Source organism: Rhinopithecus roxellana, chromosome 5 (genome assembly GCF_007565055.1).
Source record: "Rhinopithecus roxellana isolate Shanxi Qingling chromosome 5, ASM756505v1, whole genome shotgun sequence".
NCBI lineage: Eukaryota > Metazoa > Chordata > Mammalia > Primates > Cercopithecidae > Rhinopithecus > Rhinopithecus roxellana.
The window spans coordinates 149,228,774-149,249,683 of NC_044553.1; the positions used below are offsets into that span (position 1 = coordinate 149,228,774).

Sequence of the window (20,910 nt, forward strand, 5' to 3'; positions counted from 1 at the left end):
CTTAAAATTCCTTTAATATAATAACTAAACTGGAGACAGCATTGCAAGGCTTTTTACTTTCCTTCTTTAGGAAGTGGATTAAAAAAAGTGAAGAAGGCTTACCCATTTTTGAAATAGAGGACATGGGCTCTCTGAAGTCCTGTTTCTAGGAAAAAACCTAGTTCTTGATCGTGGGGAGCAGGGCCAGGCTTAGGGCTTCTGTTTTGAATATTAGAAAGTATTACCTAGAAGGGGAGAAAATTGGAAAACTAATCAGATGCACATCCAAGCCTACTTCCTTCAAACCCTATCTCTAAATGCACTGCACGACCTAAAAAACCAACTTCCTCACGCAAATATCAGTGCAGAGGCACAAGTGTAGAAGCGCAAGTATTAGAAAAGCAGAGAGAATGGTTCTACTAGACAGGAAGCAGCCAAGCAACCCAGGGGCACACAGGGCCCTCCTGGTACCGAGAGCTGAAGACTGGGGGGTCCTGATGAGCAGGTCGTGCCATGAGAAGCACTAGAGGTGGAGAGGCCCTGCTGAAGGCCAGGATACTGACAGGAAGGCTGAGGGACACAGAAGCAGGTCCTAGCAAAGGGCGGACTGCAGCTGCAGCCCTGCATGAGCTTGATGAGCTCCAAGATGAGCTGATGAGTGCTGTGATCCACAGTAGCCCTGGAATCAATCAGAAAAGGGCACACTCACCGGGCTCCAGAGCTGAGGGTCGTTGCAGCTTTGCAACCTGATGAGGTTGGGCTGCGTAGCAGTCCTCTATTCTCAAGGGGAGAGCTGAGCAAAACACCCTGTCTCCCCAAACCTGACTTCTCAGCTTGTCAACAGATGATGGGGTTTTTAAAGTTTTAATTTTTTAGCCTGCAAGAAAGACTGCCAACTAATCAGGAGGAAGACTTGCAAGTTGGGTTGGGTATACTGAAGCATAAACATGTAGCTGCTATTCTTTTTTTTTTTTTTTTGAGACGGAGTCTCACTCTGTTGCCCAAGCTGGAGTGCAGTGGTGCAATCTCGGCTCACTGCAAGCTCCGCCTCTCAGGTTCACGCCATTCTCCTGCCTCAGCCTCCCAAGTAGCTGGGACTACAGGTGCCCACTACCACACCTGGCTAATTTTTTTTTTTTTTTTTTTTTTTTTGTATTTTTAGTAGAAACAGGGTTTCACCGTGTTAGCCAGGATGGTCTCGATCTCCTGACCTTGTGATCCGCCTGCCTCGGCCTCCCAAAGTGCTGGGATTACAGGCGTGAGCCACTGCCGCCTGCCTGCTGCTACTCTCTTTCAATTCACAAGTCAAAGTATTTCTCAGCGGAAAGCCTACTTGTGGCTCATGTAAAAACCAATGTTCTCCAATCATGCTGTCTACATTTGCTGAGAGTCAGCAGCTCTTCAAAAGACCCAGTTGTTTGCCAAACCCCAAACATCCTAGAGGTCTTGAAACCTTAGTCTCCAAACAGAGTGAAAGTAATTGCTAGCTCCCTCACCCGCAAGTTTTGAGGAAAAGAAAGGTAGAAGGTACATGATAAACAAGACATTGAGGAATGAGGTGGGCAACCCTAGCTTGTGAACCGGATCCCAGCATCTTATAGAAATTGCCCAGCTCCGTCCTGACTTAGCCCTCAGCTCTGCACCCCCAACTCTCCGGGAGTTCCTCCTCTCTGGGAACCTCTTCCACCCACTACAGGCTCCTCCACTCATCCGTCAAGTGCCAGAGATGCACGCAGCGCCATCCGAGCCACGCTCCTTTCTCTCTTAGGTCTCTTGAGATGCCACATCCATCCCTAAGAACTTCAAAATCATCAGTATGCTGCCAACGCCCAAGTTTATAGCTGTAGTCAAGACTTTCTCTGTGAATTTCAGACTCACGTATCCAACTGCTGCACTTGGAGGTCCAGCATGGAAACTTTTAAAAATCATCCTTCATTTGCTTTTTAGCATAGTTTTAATTTTGACATGCCATGATTATTTTAAAGCAAAAAATTCAGTACGGCACAAAAAAGAAAATAAAAAAATCACCTCACAATTCCATCACACAAAAATAACCACAGTTAACATTTATTGAACGACAATCCAGATATCTTTGTGGACACATGTATCAAGCAGAGAAAGATAAAAATCATTTTACAAAAAAAATGAGATCATGTTATATATGCTAGTTTTAAATTTAAACCATTATATTTAATTTAGTTAAATTTAACAGAAGGAACTAAAGTGTAACCAAAGTTACACTTTAGAAAGTTTGTCCCTCCTAATTATTTTTCAACTATGTCTGTGACTATCCATTTCTACTACCATTACCTCATCTGAGCTGCCAGGACTTCCTGTCAGATTTCTATAACAGCCTCCACATCCTCTCTTGCTTCCCTATTTCCCTCACTCTTTATAAGCAGCCTGAATACACACACACACACACACACACACACACACACACACACACACACACATATATATGTATATATTTATAGTCTCATTCTGTCACCCAAGTTGGAGGGCAATGGCATGATCATGGCTCCCTGCAGCCTCAACCTCCCAGGCTCAAATGATCCTCCCACCTCAGCCTCCCAAGTAGCTGAGACTACAGGTGTGTGCCACCACACTCGGCTAATTTTTGTATTTTTTGCAGAGATGAGGTTTCACCATGTTGCCCAGGCTGGTCTTGAACTCCTGAGCTCAAGCAATCCAACTGCCTCTGCCTCTCAAAGTGCTGGGATTATAGGCATGAGCCACTGCGCCTGGCTCCTGAATAATTTTTCATAATCCAATCTGGATCTTGTTGCTCTTAGGCTCTTTTTCCTCTTTCTCATCTCTCAGATATCAGCTTGCTTCTGCTTCTTGCTTCCTCCAAAGGAAGCGAGCCTTTTCTAACAACCAGCATAAAGGAAGTCTGCACTATTCGTCTGCCCACAGCATCCTTTCCTATTCCTTCGTTGCATTTGGCATTGTTATTTCTTCACTTGATTTCTGACTGTCTGTCTCCACTGTGCTACAAATTCCACAAAGTCAGAGGCCACGCCTATTTTACTTACCCAGTGTCTACTGCAGTGTCTAGCATAGGATAAGCATTCAATATACATAGAAAATGAATAAATTTTCAAGGCCAATCATAAATGCAGAGAAAAGGCAACAGGAAAGTAACCCACTGTGTCTTAGGCACCATGTGGGTACGTGGCTATCTCATGTATTCCTCCACAAAAACCCACCGAGATACACACCATTATCCTCTCTTTACCAGATGGGAAATGGAGACAGCTCCACCGAGTGAGGTGCCCGAATCATGTGGCTTGAGAGCGGTGGAGCTGGTGCAGAAACCCAGGTCCCCCTGACTCCACAGCCCAGCTCCTTCCCCTTCATCTGTGTCTGCTTGCAGAGCAAAGTCCAAAACACAAGGGCAGCCAGGAGGTGGCTTAAGGTTATAAATGGGAAGAATGGGAAAGATGCAAGAGAAGCTTCGGAGGGACTAGCATAGCTCAGGGCTTACAGTGAAGTCTAAGCATCTTGAACTTAATCCTTTTCTCACAAAAAGACTCCAACACGTGGGCCTGGGCAGAAGCATTGTTTGGCATTGCTGAAGCCACCACTTGTTCTGTGGATAAACACTTCCAGTGAGGAGACTGCCAACAAGCATCCTTAACAAGCGCAGCTGGCTCTGGCAGAAGCAAGTACCCAGTGACCGAGGAAGCACGGGGGAAGGGGCCAAGATTTCAGTCAAAAGACCGAGGCGCGAGGTCTGGTTCTGACACTGCTCACCCACCATTCATGGACTTAGGACAACACCTCTGACCTCACAGACCTTCACTGCCCTCATCTATATAATGGGGATAATAATACCTACCTCACAAGGTTGAATTGCAAATGAGAAACTTCATGAGCAAATATTATACATTATTATACAAATATTATAATCCTTAATGGAGCTATATTAACTGCATGAACAAATATTATACATTATTGTACAAATAGTATAATTCTTAATGGAGATATATTAAAGAGTTATCTTTAAATAGAAATAAAATAAAAATATTTATTTCTTAACATCATCTTATAAATTATGGTAATAAGGCATGAGAGAGATAAGACTGAAAATATTAGAAAGGAGGAAACAGGACAGGAGTGATGGCTCATGCTTATAATCCCAGCACTGTGGGAGACTGAGGTGGGTGGATTGCTCGAGCTCAGGAGTTCAAGACCAGCCTGGACAACATGGCAAAACCCTGTCTCTACTAAAAATACAAAAACTTAGCCAGGTGTGGTGGCGCATGCCTGTAGACCCAGCTACTCAGTAGGCTGAGGCATGAGAATTGCTTGAACCTGGGAGGCAGAGATTGCAGTGAGCCAAGATTGTGCCACTGCACACCAGCCTGAGCAACAGAGTGAGACTTTGTCTCCAAAAAAGAAAGGAGGAAACAACAACAAAAATCATTGCACTGCATAGATCCATAGGCTGCAATGAGCTATGACCACTATCATTCTTTGAAAAGCATCAGCTCTGTTTCTATAGAAGAGTTCAGTATTGTGGACAATAACCACCATCCTTGCCATCCTCAACACTGCTATCCTTGTCAGCCTTCAAGATGCTGCTCAGGTGTCATCTCTTCCAGGAGACATCCCTGAACTCCCACACTGGCCCAAGGCCTTTTCTGGAGCTCCCAGAGTTCTCTGAGACTTCCCACCACAGCACTACTCCTGACTAAGGACCTGTGTCCTCATGAGCTTCTTTTTTAATTTTTATTTATTTATTTATTTATTTATTTTGGAGATGGAGTTCCTGTCACCCAGGCTAGAGTACAGTGGTACAATCTCAGCTCACTGCAACCTCCGCCTCCCGGGTTCAACTGATTCTCCTGCCTCAGCCTCCCAAGTAGCTGGGATTACAGGCATGTGCCACCACACCCAGCTAATTTTTATATTTTTAGTGGAGATGGGATTTCACCCTGTTGGCCAGGATGGTCTTGAACTCCTGACCTCAGGTGATCCGCCTGCCTCGGCCTCCCAAAGTGCTAGGATTACAGGAGTGAACCACTTAAGGGAAGGCTCTGTGCCATACCCATTCTAGTGCCCCTGCAGTCAAACAGTATCCAGAACATGGAAGGCACTCAATACATGATTGTGCAAGTGAATTAAAATATCACAGGCATTCTTCTATGTTAAAATATAATTTCAAAATGATCCAGGCCAGGCACAGTGGCTCATGCCTATAATCCCAACACTTTGAGAGGCCAAGAAAGGTGGATTGCTTGAGACCAGGAGTTTGAGACCAGTGTGGGCAAGATGGTGAGACCCTCATCTCTACAAAAATGTTTACAATTAGCCAAGTGTGGTGGTGTGTACCTGTAGTCCAAGCTACTGGGGATGCTGAGGTGGGAGGATTGCTTGAGTCCAAGAGCTTGAGGTTGCAGTGAGCTATGATCACACTACTGCACTCCAGCCGGGGTGACAGAGTGAGACCTTGTCTCAAAAAAAAAAACCTTTTCACAAAGCAATAAAACTAGAAAAGATCTGAGAATAAAACCACCTACTGGCCAGGTGCAGTGGCTCACGCCTGTAATGTCAGCACTTTGGAAGGCCAAGGTGGGTGGATCGCTTGAGGTCCAGAGTTCAAGACCAGCCTGGGCAACATACCGAAACCTCATCACTTTTTTAAAATAATTTTTTTTAAAAAACCTACTGAAGTCTATAGAACAAAAAATCTTGACGAAATAAGAAGAGGGTCATAGATGACAGGAGACTAAACATAATTCTCCAAATTAATGTATGGAATTAAAAATTCAACCAAATCCCAAAAGAATTTTTCTTGAACTTAACAAAATTATTCTAAAATTTATCTGGCAGTATTAGAATGAGATAAGAACAAAGGATAATCTGAAAAATAAAAGTAATGAGTAGTTACTAACCATTTAAATGTTAAAACCTACCATAAAGAAGTGCCTATTAAACAGTCATGTTGGTACAACACAGATTAGTGCAACAAAATTAAAAAGCCAGAAATTACTGTAGTATCCAGAATTTTATCAAATGACTAAAAATATATGACAGAAAATATGAAAAGGAAAGATCATCTTACAGTAGCACTGAAATTTGGGAATTTGCGAAATTTTAATTTTAATTGGGAAGAATTAATTTAGAGCTATATATATATACACCAAAATGAACCCCAAGTATATTTGGAAATTAAAAGTTTTTGTATGTTTGTTTTTGTTTTTAAAGGTTTCTCTGTACACAGTGAAAAAATTGTTTTTTTTTTTTTTTTTTTTTTTAAAGGGGGAGGAGGCCGGGCGCAGTGCCTGTAATCACAGCACTTTAGGAGGCCAAGATGGGTGAATCATGTGGTCAGGAGTTCGAGAGCAGCCTGGCCAACATGGTGAAACTCCGTCTCTACTAAAAATACTAAAAAAAAAAAAAAAAAAAAAAATGCGGGGGACACGGGTGGGAAATGGGGCCAGGCTTGGTGGCTCATGCATGTAATCACAGTACTTTGGGAGACTAAGGCAGGAGGATCGCTTGAAGCCAGGAGTTCAAGACCAGTCTGGACAACAAAGTGAGAACCTGTCTCTACAAAAAATTTAAAAATAGGCCAGACACAGTGGCATGCGGCTGTAGTCCCCGTTAACTGGGAGGCTGGGGCAGGAGGGACAGGAGGATCTCTTGAGCCCGGGAGTTTGAGGGTGCAGCAAGCTATGATCATGCCACTACACTCTAGCCTGAGCAACAGAGCAAGACCCTGTCTCTTTAAAAAAAAAAAAGTATATATATATATACACACACACACACACACACACACACACATACATATATATGGAAAATGGTTGAAAATTACCAAATCCTAGGGAGGTTTATTCCAACATTCAAGTTTTAAAAACAGTAAAATAAAATATAATGAAAAAGATAACCAGATTCAACTATATACAGATTCAAAATTTATAAGCAACTTAAACATGGAAAATTACTGGTTAGGAAAATATTCAGAGCAAATATGATAAAGAGTTAACACACTTATGACATAGTTTATTCAAACTGTAAGAAAAACAACACTTCCAAAAATTAGACAAAAAGGATAAGCAGACAAAAAAGGGTTAAACATAAAGTTACCACATGACCCAGAAATTCCACTGGTAAATATACTAAAGAAAACTGAAAACATATGTCTACACAGGAACCTGCATACAAATATTTATAGCAGCATCATTCATAATAGCCAAAAAGTAAAAGCAACCCAAATGCATATGAATTGGTGAATGGATAAACACAACGTAGCACATATCCACACAATGTAGCACATATCCACACAATGTAGCACATATCCACACAATGGCACGATGATTTAAACAATGTAGAGAAACAAAGTACTGATACATGCTACTACATGAATGAGTTTTCAGAACATGATGCTATGCCAAAGAAGCCATTCATAAAAGATCATATATTGTATGATTCTATTTCTTTTCTTTTCTTTTTTTGAGATGGAGTCTCTCTCTGTCACCCAGGCGGGAATGCAGTGGCACAATCTCAGCTCACTGCAACCTCCACCTCCTGGTTCAAGCAATTTTCCTGCCTCACCTCAGCCTCCTGAGTAGCTGGGACCACAAGTGCCCGCCATCACACCCAGCTAATTTTTGTATTTTTAGTAGAGACGGGGTTTCACCATATAGGCCAGGCTGGTCTTGAACTCCGGACCTTGTGATCCACCCCCCCTCGGCCTCCCAAAGTGCTGGGATTACAGGCGTGAGCCACTGCACCCGACGTATGATTCTATTTCTATGAAATGTCCAGAATATGCAAATCTACAGAGAAAGACAGCAGATTAATAGTTGCCTAGGGCTGGGGAGGCTGGACATAAAATGGGGATTGACTGCTAATGAGTGCAAGGTTTCTTTCTGAGGTGATAAAAATCTGGAATTAAATATTGGTGATGGTTACTGAACTCTGGAAATATGTTGAAAACCACTGAACGATTTAAATGGGTGAACTGTATGGTAACAGTGATGCTATTTTTGAGAAAAGAAAATAGAAATATAACTAGTATATAACTAGTATATACTACTAGTAATATAACTAGTATAAAAAAATTTCAACCTCACTGGTAATCAAAAAAATGTAAACTAAACTTGCAAAGTACCATTTTTATTGAGCAATTTTGGTAAAATAACTTTTAAACAATAGCAGCCCTGTCAAGGTTGCAAAGAAACCACTACTCTCCTATACGGTCACAGGTAGAAGAAATTAGTAGAGGCCGGGTGCAGTGGCTCATGCCTATAATCCCAGCACTTTGGGAGGCCAAGGTCTCGAATCACCTGAGGTCAAGAGTTCCAGACCTGCCTGGCCAACACGGTGAAACCCGGTCTCTACTAAAAACACAAAAATAAGCCGGGCATGGTGGCAGGTGCCTGTAATCTCAGCTACTTGGGAGGCTGAGGCAGGAGAATCGCTTGAACCCGGGAGGCGGAAGTTGCAGTGAACCAAGACCACGCCATTGCACTCCAGCCTGGGAGACAAGAGCGAAACTCCGGCTCAAAGAAAAAGAGGTTAGTATAACTTGTAGAAAGCAACTGGACACAATACGTAGCAACAAGAATAGTAAAAATAGCCTCACTTCTGAGAATTTGTCCTTAGGAAATAACGTAAAGCAAGAGAAAAAGCAACCCGAAGGAAGCTGGCGTGGAAGCATTATTTACAACAGCTTAAACACAACAATAGGTTCATCGTATTGCAGAGGCCACACATGTGAGACCAGCCTGGGCAACACAGAGAGACCTCATCTCTGCAAAAATAAGAAAATTAGCTGGGCATGGTGGTGTGTGCCTGTGGTCCCAGCTATTTGGGAGGCTGGGGTAAGAGGATTTCTTCGGTCTGCAAGGTTGAAGCTGCAGTGAGCCAAGATCGCACCACTGCACTCCAGCCTGGGCAACAGAGCGAAACCCTGCCTCAAAACAAAACAAGAAAACACAGACAGGAAATATACAAAAATTAAAATAAGCAACTGCTCGTGCCTGGTATCCAGACTCTCCCAACTCAGTTTTCACTGTGTGGTAGCCTCCTAATCCAGGCTCCCAGATAAAGGGCTCAAAGTCAGAAGTGCCTAGAGCAGAAGTACCTGCCTAGCCAGTCAGTTTCTGGACATCTCTTGAAGGAAATATTACATCAAGCTATGAACTGTCCCCTTCTGGCTTCGGTCTGAGTGAAAAGGTAGGCCTGAAATGGGAAGGAAAGGAGGTATCGGCCTTTTCTTTAATGTCTCACATTTTAAAGTTAGAAGCACAATCACCTGGCCCTCTAGAGACACAGCTCCGCCTTTCTCAGCAGCAGCACTGAGTGCTTTTCCTAGGACACCTGGTTCTAGTTCAAGACCTGCAGTAACCTGCATCTAATCCAGTTCAGAATCCTGCATCTAACCCAGTTCAGAATCCAACACCTCAGCAACATCACAGCAAGTCCCTCCTGCCGGGAGAACATAATCCACTCAAGGCATGGCCGGGCTGCCAGTGAAATCTAGATGGGGCTCTGTAATATTTGGGGACCTGGTGTTTCTTCTAGAAACTTTAGCACTAAAACAGCCAATAAAATGTTATAGGTACCCCATAACTTAGCATTAACTTCTTTTCTAAAATAGGGTGTAGAGAAATGAACTGTCAGCAGAAGGTCAAGTTCCACCCTGGCTCTACTCCTGCTCAAGAGAGCCATAACCAGCTGGTTGGCTGATGCATGCAAAGGACAGAGACAGGATTATTTCATCTGCCAACAGCAGGGCTCATATTATGATATCCAAGGGTGAAGTCATCTTTATTCCCATCACTGCACCACTAGAAGCTCCTTGTGGGGCGGATAACTTTATTTACTGTTGGCATAATGCTATCATCTGAAGATAAACTAATCAAGGCCATCCTATGCCATTTCTAATTCTATCTGCTCTAATGTAACTTATTTGGTTACATTATTTTATATGCTCAATTTTAGGGGTAGTGTCTCTGTTATTCCCCTTCAGAAAACAAACTATCAGAGACTATTCGTAGGTTTCCCTGTGACTCTGATATAACAAAAACAACATTAAACAAATCTTTGATGCACACAGCTTTCCTTTATTCCCATTTTCTTGGCTCTGCCTCTGTGTCTGGAACCAGAGGGCAGAGGAACACCTGGAAAGCTCCTAGGTCCTGCCTGGGACATGCTGGTGCTCTCAGCAAGGGCCACTTCTCTCGCCCCAGGAAACCAGGCCAGTCAGGCAGAATGAGCCCCGCCCTGGAAGCACACAGAAACAAACCAAGGTCAAACGACCAGGAGTGAACAGAGAAGTCCAGACACGGGGACTCCAGGCAAAACGTTGTTCCACTGGCTTCAGCACAAGAAAGGGAAAGGCAAATTCTCATGAAAAAATTATTGCGTAAACATTCCCCTGAAATTATTTAACTTTTTTTATTTTTTATTTTTTTGAGATGGAGTCTCACTCTGTTGCCCAGGCTGGAGTGCAATGGTGCAATCTCGGCTCACTGCAATGTCCACCTCCCAGGTTCATGCGATTCTCCTGCCTCAGCCTCCCAAGTAGCTGGGATTACAGGCTCCTGCCACCACGCCTGGCTAATTTTTGTATTTTCAGTGGAGACGGGGTTTCACCATGTTGGCCAGGCTGGTCTCGAACTCCTGACCTCAGGTGATCTGCCCACCTCATCCTCCCAAAGTGCTGGGATTATAGGTGTGAGCCACCACACCCGGCCTCTTTAACCTTGTTAACAAACTAGTATGTTTATAATATTCTAGATTTTAACCTAAATATCTGAAATTGTCCAAAGTTAAGAAAGATTCCACAGCCAGGTGACACAGGAACAGATAGGGGCAAGAGAGCTGACATTTACTGCACGCTGACAACGTGCTGGGAGGCACATGAGTTAACCCACCTCACCTCACAGCAGCCTCGTGGCAACTAGGACTACGGTTTTACAGACGAGGATCCTGAGATACAGAGAGGCTGAGCAACCTGTCCAAAGTCCCACAGCTAAAGGGGGCAAGGCCAGGGTCCCAACACTGACAGTCACTCCCCACAGTGCTCTGCAGCCTCCCACAGCTTCTGTCAGCTGCCTCGAGGGGAAGTCAGTCAGTCCTCGTTCTGAAGTGTCACTGCCCTTCAGGAAACCAACAACTCAGAACATCCCAGAACATCACCGAACATCCCCACTACCAGAGGAACTCAAAGAACGGCACTCCCTCAGAAGCACAGTTATGAAAAGTCACTGGTCACAACACTCCCAACTGTCTCCAAAAATCCTTCCCAAATTTTACTCTTGCTAGTGAATCAAGTTAAAAGCCAGTACTAACAAATAAAATGCCCAAAGTCCCCAGCAAGCAGAAGTTTCTTCACTCCAGAATGGCAGGGAAGTGACAGAGCACCACGGAGAGGCCGCCTCTGCCCAGCAGAGCAAACAGAACAGCATGTATGATTACCTGCAGGGCTGCTCCCAGAACAAAGCCCTATTTGCCTTGGCTTGCTCAAGGCTTTTATCGGATTCCATTCCCTTTTCTGTTTTCAATTCAACATAATTCTTATTGAGTTCAAAATTAAGTCAATTAAGTTCAAAATTTAAAAAAAGAAAAAGGCCAGTCAAGTATGTCAAGTATCTCTTGCATAGCACGCAACTATCTTGCCACATAAAAACCTGCGAACTTCCACCAAGCCCATTGGTCACCTAAGGAAGGTTATTCTCCCCGCTAACCTTCTGCTTAATCAACAGTTAATTTCTTGAGTACTTACTACAGTCAAAATAGATGTTGAGTTCATTCAATCTCTCTCATTGCTAATATCTCAGCTTGCTGAAATCTGGGGAGGTCCAAACTGGTTTCCCAAAACAGAAAACTCATGCTGAAAAATCAGAGCCAGAAATTTGAAAATCGCATACCTATGCTGAGATTTAACCTTAGGCTAAAAAAGCTGCTTCCCAAATGCTACTGAAAGCTAAAGCTTACTTGGTCAAATAAAACACACTTATTGACTTTTTTTTTTTTTTTTTTTTTTTTTAGTGCGGTGATTCAATCATAGCTCACTGCGGCCTCGAACTTCTGGGCTTAAGCAATCCTCGCACCTCAGCCTCCCAAGTAGCTGGGACTACAGGCACGTGCCACCATGCCTAGCTAATCTCTTTTCTTTTCTTTCTTTTATTTTCTTTCTCTCTCTCTTTTCCCTCCGTTCCTCCCTCCCTCCTTTCTTTCTCTCTTTCTTTTCTCTCTGTCTCTCCTTCTCTCCCTCCTTTCTTTCTTTCTCTCTCTCTTTCTTTTTTTGTAGAGACAAGATCTCACTATGTTGACCAGGCTGATCTTAAACTTCTGGCCTCAGGTGATCCTCCTCCCTCAGCCTCTTAAAGTGCTGGGATTACAGGCATGAGCCATCACACCCAGCCTTATTGAGCACTTTCTCTAAGTAAGAGTGTGGTGAAATGACATGCTTTTTCTTTGTTTGCAGCTGCCTGGGAAAATGAAGTGAGCCAGCACTAAACTAGGTGTCATGTGAGTTGTATTCTAAAACTAGTTTTAGGCCTAACTTTCTGTGTGTGCCTGGGCTCTCCCTTTCTAGACCTCAAGTTTCTTCTCAAAATCCACATCCTATGATCACCATTTCCCCAAAATCAAAGAAAAGGATTTCTTTTAAATCCTACAACTATACAAGTCTCCTTCATAGTCCTGCTGAAGAACCCAGCACTGAATGGGGCGTTGTGAGTGAACATAACAGAAGTGTATTCAGATCTACCAATTCCTACATCACTACAGACATATGTAACCGATGAGCCTCCTTTCTCCCAGCCAGGAGAAGACGGCTCCAAAGTGACAGGGCTGGACAACAGTGGAGAGTAAGCAGCAAGATAGGGCCCTAAGTGGCCAGGGCTGTGTAGTCAGCGGGAACAGCTTAGTTGGGATAAGCAGACTTCTCCACTGCCAAACACGGGCCATCAAGGAGGCAGACAGTGGAAATAATGAGGGTTTTTTAAGCAGCCTGGATGATCATTCCTTTAAAGTTCATATCATAAATTCTGAATAACAACAACAACAAATTCTCTTCTCATAGCAACCTTCTGATAGAACATAATTTTGGCAAGACAGACATGTATCTTCCTGAATTCCCAGATATCTTAAACCATGGCTTATAATCCATTCTGGTTGAGGCCAGATCAAATGTTATTCCCATCACTCTCTCCACCTCTCCTGCTGTGATTCTCACTCTAATCTCCCTGCCTCCTAAAAAGGCAATTCTGACGCACATCATATGCACCAACACATGACAACATGATTTATGAAAAAAAGTTACTTCCTGTCTGTTCATTTATAAAGTAACAAAAGCTAGGGAGACTCTGGCAGTCTCTCTCTATTCTAATCCTTATAAAAACAAGGAGCCCAGAAAATTGCTGGAAAACAAGACCTCCAATCATTGTCAAAGTCTCACAGGATTTCTAATCACTTCAAACACTCTCGTAGGGTACATCTCTGGGTCTGAAGGGGTCAATAGCAGTGTCCTTGGTGAGAACGCCAGGAAACACTGCCAGCAACAGCAACTGCTAGGAGCTATTGTTATTAATAAAAATAAGTGACATTTACCAAGAATCCAATATGTTCCCAAATCTGGGCTAAGTGCCTTTATTCACAAGACTTTATGTAATCCTCACAAAAACTTCATGAAGTAGGAACTATGATTATGTTCTTTTTATGGATGGAAAAACCGAGGCTAAGAGGTGAAGAAACTTAGTAAAGAGCAGAACCCAAAGATGAGAATCTGAAACAGGCATGTTGCCTCCAGCTCCCTGGCCCCATCCAGCTTCCAGCCTCCAACCTCCTCTGTCTGAGGTTGCGAGCTCAGAGCCCCGAGCTCACTCGTTCTCTGCTCAGAGTCCCTCTTGTCAGCTGCTCTTTTCCATCACCCATACCGCAGGCGAAGCGCTGACGGCTGAGAGCAGACCATCCCTGATGGTCTCCAGGGATACTTGACATACTCAGCTCAGTCCACTTTGGTCCACATCCCCAGCAGACCTTAGCCACATCCGTCAAGGTAAAGCCTCCCAAACCCCAGACGAACAGATCTTGGCATAGTTCATACAAGTACAAATGAAGCTCAACCCATTTTATTAGGAAAACAGGGGTGGCTGGCCAGCTTCAGGGTGCTGAAGGTATGAACAGATAGATGCACACTGTCATTTCTGCTCAGAGGATGCTAAAATGCTTCGCAAACACTGAACCATTTAGTTTCCTTTCTCTCTCTCTCTCTCTCTCTCTCTTCCTTTCTTTTTGTAAGATTGAGTTTAGCTCTTTTGCCCAGGCTAGAGTGAAGTGCTGCAATCTTGGCTCACTGCAACCACCATCTCCTGGGTTCAAGCAATTCTCCTGCCTCAGCCTCCTAAGTAGCTGAGATTATAGATGCCCACCACCACACCTAGCTAATTTTTGTATTTTAAGTAGAGACGGGGTTTCACCATGTTGGCCAGGCTGGTCTTGAACTCCTGACCTCAGATGACCCACCCGCCTCGGCCTCCCAAAGTGCTAGGATTACAGGCATAAGCCACCACGCTGGCCCAACCATCTATTTCTCATAAGGTACAGCAATCACTACCATCCTCTCCTGGGCTTTAAGGAGTACAAGTGAAGAGAGACAGACAAGTTGAAAGCTTCCTAGAGATTAATCACAGCTGTCCACTATCTGATTTGGGGGAAAAAGTTATCAGAACAAACACATGGTCCTCACTTACCCTTTCTATCTCTTGGAGGTACAGGAGTGCGATGTCCCCTGCTTTCTCATAACAGGTGATGACATCCTGTTCCCGGTCCACATGGAGATTACTGGTAGAAGAAGAAATAGGCAGCTTCTCCAAACAAAGTCCTTAAAAAAAATCAGACACAAAAACTGAGTGAGTTTTTTTTCATAACGCTTCATTTTAAAATATTGCTCTAGAGGGCCAGAAGATGATTGTAGAATATCATGTTGTTTGCAAATAGACAGTTTACGTCCTCCCTTTCAATCTGGATGCTTTTTATTTCTATTGATTGCCTTATTGCACTGGCAAGAATCTCTAGTACTATGCTGAATAGAAGTGGCAACAGCAACTGCCAGCCATGGTGGTGCACACCTGCGATCCCAGCTACTTGGGAGGCTGAGGTGGGAGGATCACTTGAGCCCAGGAGTTCCAGACTGCAGTGAGCCATGACTGCACCACTGCACTCCAGCCTGGGCAACAGAAGGAGAACCTGTCTTCCAAAAAAAAAAAAGAAGAAGAAGAAAGAAGAAGTGGTGAGAATAAATATCCCTATCTTATTCCTGATCTTAGGGAGAAAACATTCAGTCAGAAAGCATTAAGTTTGAGATTATAAGTTTGTCTTAGACACCTTTTACCAGGTTGAGGAAGGTGCCTTCTACACCAATTTTGCTGAGAGTTTCTATCAAGAATCAATGTTGGATTTGCTCAAATCCTTCCTCCATGTTCATTGAGATAATCATATAGCTTTTTCACTGTTAGTTTTTAAATGTGGTAAGTTACATCGACTGATCGTCAAATGTTAAACCAACCTTCCTTTCCCAGCAAAAACACCACTTGGCCAGATGAATTATCCTTTTTTATATTTTTGTATTTGATTTGTTAAAATTTGCCTTCAGTTTTGTTTTCTTTTTTTTTTGGAGATGTAGTCTCACTCTGTCACCCAGGCTGGAGTGCAGCGGCGCGACCTCGGCTCACTGCAACCTTCACCTCCTGAGTTCAAGCGATTCTCCTGTCTCAGCCTCCCAAGTAGCTGGGACTATGGGTACATTCCACCACACCTGGCTAATTTTTTTTTTTTTTTAATTTTTAGTAGAGACAGGGTTTCACCATGTTGGCCAGTCTGGTGTCAAACTCCTGACCTCAGGTGATCTGTCCGACTCAGCCTCCCAAAGTGCTGGAATTACAGGTGTGAGCCACCGTGCCTGGCCTCAAATTTTGTCATTTATGTTTCTGAGGAATGTTTGCCTAAAGTTTCCTTGAAATGCCTCCGTACCTGGTTTTGATATCAGGTAAATACTAACCTCACAAAATGACTTGAGAAATATTCCCTCTCCTTCGATTTTCTGAGAGTGTTTGTGTAGAATTCATATTATTTTGTACTTAAATGTTTGATAGAATTCACCAGTAAAGCCATCTGGACCTGGAGTTTTCTTTATGAGCAGCTTTTCGATTACAAATTCTATTTCTTTGATATAGGGTCATTCAGATTATCTCTTTCTTCTTGAGTGAGCTTTAGTAGTTTATATCTTCCAAATAGTTTGTCCATTTCTTTTGAGTTGTCAAATTTATTGGTATAGAGCTGTCCATAATATTCCATAATCCTTTAGTACCTGTAGAATCTCTAGTAGATGGCACCTGTCTCATTCCTGATATTGGCGATTTCTATTTTTTCTTCCTGATATCAGAGGTTTACCAATTTTACTGAAATTCTCAATAAAGATTTCTTGATTTCATTGACTTTGGTTTCATTGGTTTTTCTCTATCCTTCTGTTTTCGATTTCATTTATTTCCACTCTGATCTTTATTATGTCCTTTCTTCTGAATACATTGGGCTTTATTTGCACTTCGTATTCTAGTTTCTTGAGGTGGAAATTATTAATTTTGGACCTTTTTTCTTTCCTAATATAGGTATTTAGTGTCTGCAATTTCTCCGTAAGGACTGCTTTAGCAGCATCCTACAAATTTTGATATTCAGTTCACAATATTTTCTAATTTAATTTTTGCTTTCTTCTTTAGAAGTATGTTATTTAGTTTCCAAATATTTGGGAGTTTTTCAAGATCTTTCTTTTACTGATTTGCAAGTTAATTCCATCATGATCTGTGCAGTAAAGGGCTGACTTAGAGCCTTGGGTGGTTAAACCCTGTACATTCCAAAGGGAGGACTGGCCCTTACCAGTTCCTGGGAGAAAAACTCTAAGCCCTCGGAATATCCTACCTGACAAGTGTCTTTGTTTATTTGGGGCCTTAAGCCATACCAGATAGTTTATGCTAACAATGTCATTTAAGGCAGAGGACTACGGCCATGCTGTATCAGTCTGATCTCTGTAGGGGCTGGAGACTGACTAAGGTCAGTAACATGGGTGCTCCATGCTTATGTGACTGACCCCTAATAAAATCCCTGGGCACCAAGGTAGCTCAGGTGATCTTCCTTGATTGGCAATATTTCAAAAGTGCTGTCACACTTCATTGCAGGGAGAATTAAGCACTGTCCATAGGACTCCACTGGGAGAAGAAAACCGGAAGCTTGAGCCTGGTCTCTCCTGAATTCTGCCCTATGTGCCTTTTTGCTTTTACTGATTTTAATCTATATCCATTTGCTGTAATAAACTGTAACCATGAGTAGAACAGCTTTTCTAAGCTATGAGAGTCTTTCCAGTACATCAATGCCTGATGGTAGTCTTGAGGACCTCTGACACAGTCCAAAGAACACACTCGAAGTCTCCTAATTTTGTTAAAACTTGTTTCTGACCCTGCATATGGTCAATCTTGGTAAATGTTACATTTGAAAAGAACGTGACTCTGTTGTTGTTGGGTGGAATGTCATATAAATGTCGATTAGGTCAAGTTGGTATGTTGTGTTGTCCCAAGGCATCTATATCCTTACCAATCATCTGTCCACTTGCTTTGTCATTTATTGAAACATGGATATTGCAATCCCCAAGCATAACTGTGCATTTGCCTATTTCTCCTTGAAGTTCTATCAGTTTTTGTTTCATGTATTTTAGAGCTCTGTTATTAAGATCATAAACCTTTGGAACTGTTATATTATTTTGATGGACTGACATCTTTGCTCTAAAACCTGCTTTGATATTACTATAGATACTATAGCCTTCATTTGATTAGTGTTAGCATGGTAAATCTTTTCATCCCTTTACTTTTAATCTATTGTGTCTTGGTATTTCAAGTGTATTTCTTGTAGCCAACAGAGTTGAGTTTTGCTTATTTTCCAATCTGACAATCTCTACTTTTTAAATAGGGTATTTAAATCATTTATATTTAATGTAATTTTTTCAACAGATAGGTTTAAATCGACCACTTTGCTATTTGTTTTTCATTTGTCCCATCTGTTCTATTTTTCCTTTTTCTCCTTTTATCTGTCATCTATTTGAGAATTTTTACATTTTATTTTATTTATTGGCTTTTCACTAAAATTGTTATTTTCCATGTCAGTGATTACTTCAGGGTTTAATTTGGCATAGTCTACTTTGTTTTGTTTTGTTTGGGACAGAGTCTCACTCTGTCGCCCAGGCTGGAGTACAGTGGCACGATCTTGGCTCACTGCAACCTCCACCTCCTGGGTTCAAGTGATTCTCGTGAGTCAGTCTCCCAGTAGCTGGGACTACGGGTGCGCAAAATCACACCCAGCTAATGTTTTTCCTTTTTTTAGTAGAGACGGGGTTTTACAATGTTGGCCAGTCTGGTCTCGAACTCCTGACCTCAAGTGATCCACCTGTGTCGGCCTCCCAAAGTGCTGGGATTACAGGCTTGAGCCACCATGCCCAGCCCCTATTTTAAATGATATTATACTACTTCACATATAGTATAAGACCTTTACAATTGCATACTTCCATTTCTCTCCCAGCCTTTATTATCTTATGTACATTTTATTTTTACACAGGTTAAAAACCTTACCCTATGTGGTTATTTTTGTTTAGTCAATTTATTTAAACATTTAGATCATAAGGAAAAATTATTGTATCTTCACCAAATCATAATTTCCAGCTGTCTTTGTTCTTTTGTGTAAATTCATATTTCCTCCTGGTATCAACATTTCTTGTGGGGTAGTTCTGCTCCCGCTGATTTCTTTCAGCTACTCTCTGCCTTGAAAATGCTTACTTTAGCTCTAATTTTAGAGAGACATTTCACGGAGTATGGAATTCAGGGTTAAGTTTGCTTTTTTCCCCTCCATTACTCTCAAAGGTGCTGCTCCACTGTATTCTCACTTGCATAGTTTCTGACAATAATTCTGCTATCACCCTTATGTTTGTTCATTTGTATATAATATGTCTTTTTTTCTGGCTGCTTTTAAGATTTTATCTTTATCACTGGTTATGATCAATTTAGATTATGAAGTGCTTGGGCTTTGTCAAGCTTCCTGGAACTGATGGTTTATAGTTTCCATAAAATTTGAAAAACATCCAGCTATTTTTTCTTCAGAAATGTTTATGTCACCCTCTTCCTTCCTTAGGGGACTTTACGTACATATTAGGCCATGTGAAGTTGTCCTACAGATCACTTATGGTGTTTCCACTTAAAAAATAATAATTTTGTGTGTGTGTGTGTGTGTGTGTGTGTGTGAGAGAGATGGAGTTTCACTCTTGTTGCCCAGGCTGGAGTACAATGGGTTCAAGCGATTCTCCTGCTTCAACCTCCCAAGTAGCTGGGATTACAGGCATGCACCACCACACCTGGCTAATTTTGTATTTTTAGTGGAGACGGGGTTTCTCCATGTTAGTCAGGCTGGTCTCGAACTCCTGACCTCAGGCAATCCACCTGCCTCGGCCTCCCAAAGTACTGGGATTACAGGCGTGAGCCACCGTGCCCGGCCAATAATAATAATTTTTCTTTCTTTCATTTTGGATAATTTCTATTGCTATGTCTTCAAGTTCACTAATCTTTTCCTTTGTAATGTCTAATCTGCCATTAATCACATCCAGTGTACTTTTCATATCAGACATGGTAGTTTTCATCTCTAGAAATTTGATGTAGGTCTATTTTTATCATCTACATCTCTACTAAACTTTCTGAAATAAGGAATACGGTTCTAATAACTTTCAGTGGCCCTCCAGCCTAGGTACTCAATGTTCATTCTCTTTCCAGTTAGCACCAATGTTGTTTATGCAACTGAAAATAATCAATAAGTAGCCTCTCTCTAGTGTGAACTTTTATAACCTCTTGACATTTTCATTGGAAGAGAATATCAATAAAAGGAACAAATTCACCATTTGCCAGAATAGTTCCAAAGCTACTCAAAAGCAAATCGCAAATTTGGAAGCATTACCTTCCCAAATATGCTTTAAGTGCTCACTTGTGCAAAATTAAAACCACCAAAAGCAACAAAAAGAGATAGATTGTTTCATAGTCTGCCTTCTGCTTATATGAAAAGCAAGAATATAGTGCAACTTGATATCAGGGATTCAATATTTAAAAAACTAATTCCCCAGAGTATGTCAAAGGGTCAGGAAAAATTGAGTGTACTTTTAGGCATTTTGTACTGCTTCAGGCTGGACTCTGACCACTAATGATCATGAAAATGACCAAGGCGCTCAGAGACTTGCCAAGCCCAGTGAATCAAAGAAAGGCCAAATCCAGTTCAACAAGATTTTACTATCACCTATATTTTATTGTGTTCTAAAATACTTGAAAACCAATCATCTAGGGCAGCAATCCACAGTCACGTATGGTCAGTAAGAAGACTCAAACCAGCTACACAACTTAATCCTCCACAGTGAGGAGAAACTAGTGTTTCCTGTGGGGTCATGTTCTAATTAGGCAGGTATGTGGACACCCAAAGTCTGAGCTGACAAATTGATTCCTAGCAACAAGTCTATTTTTGGGCAGGAGGCCCTTTGAGGTATTAAATTAATTAAGTATTGTTCCTTTCCCTCTCCCAAATGCTATGGCATTTATTCCATGTGCCACTGGACACATCTCAGAGCAATGGCATAGGCTTGATTTATCACAGTGAGTTTGTGCCTACACAGCTCAGTTCCAGAAAATTTAGTTCTCTGTCAGAAGCTATTTACAGGCCCTCTGGACTGGTCTATAAATTTTCGAGAGTCCAGGATCATATCAACACTGTCTGAGAAGCAGAGTCCTGAGGTCATGGACAAAATTGGTCCCCATTAAAATGTCAGATGATGTGCTGTCAATTTGGGAAGCTATCATCAATAATGTTTTTAGTTATTTTCCTTTTTTCCAGAGA

At 42.1% G+C, this 20,910-nt stretch overlaps 1 protein-coding gene across 1 annotated transcript in view; it reads right to left on the minus strand.

Moving 5' to 3' along the window:
• The window catches only part of TTC7B (tetratricopeptide repeat domain 7B), a 275,587-nt gene that overhangs the window by 191,335 nt on the left and 63,342 nt on the right, over positions 1 to 20,910 (minus strand). Inside the window, 2 exon segments of the mRNA XM_030931410.1 lie at positions 103 to 224; positions 14,700 to 14,830. Of these exon segments, the coding sequence (XP_030787270.1) occupies positions 103 to 224; positions 14,700 to 14,830 (253 nt within the window).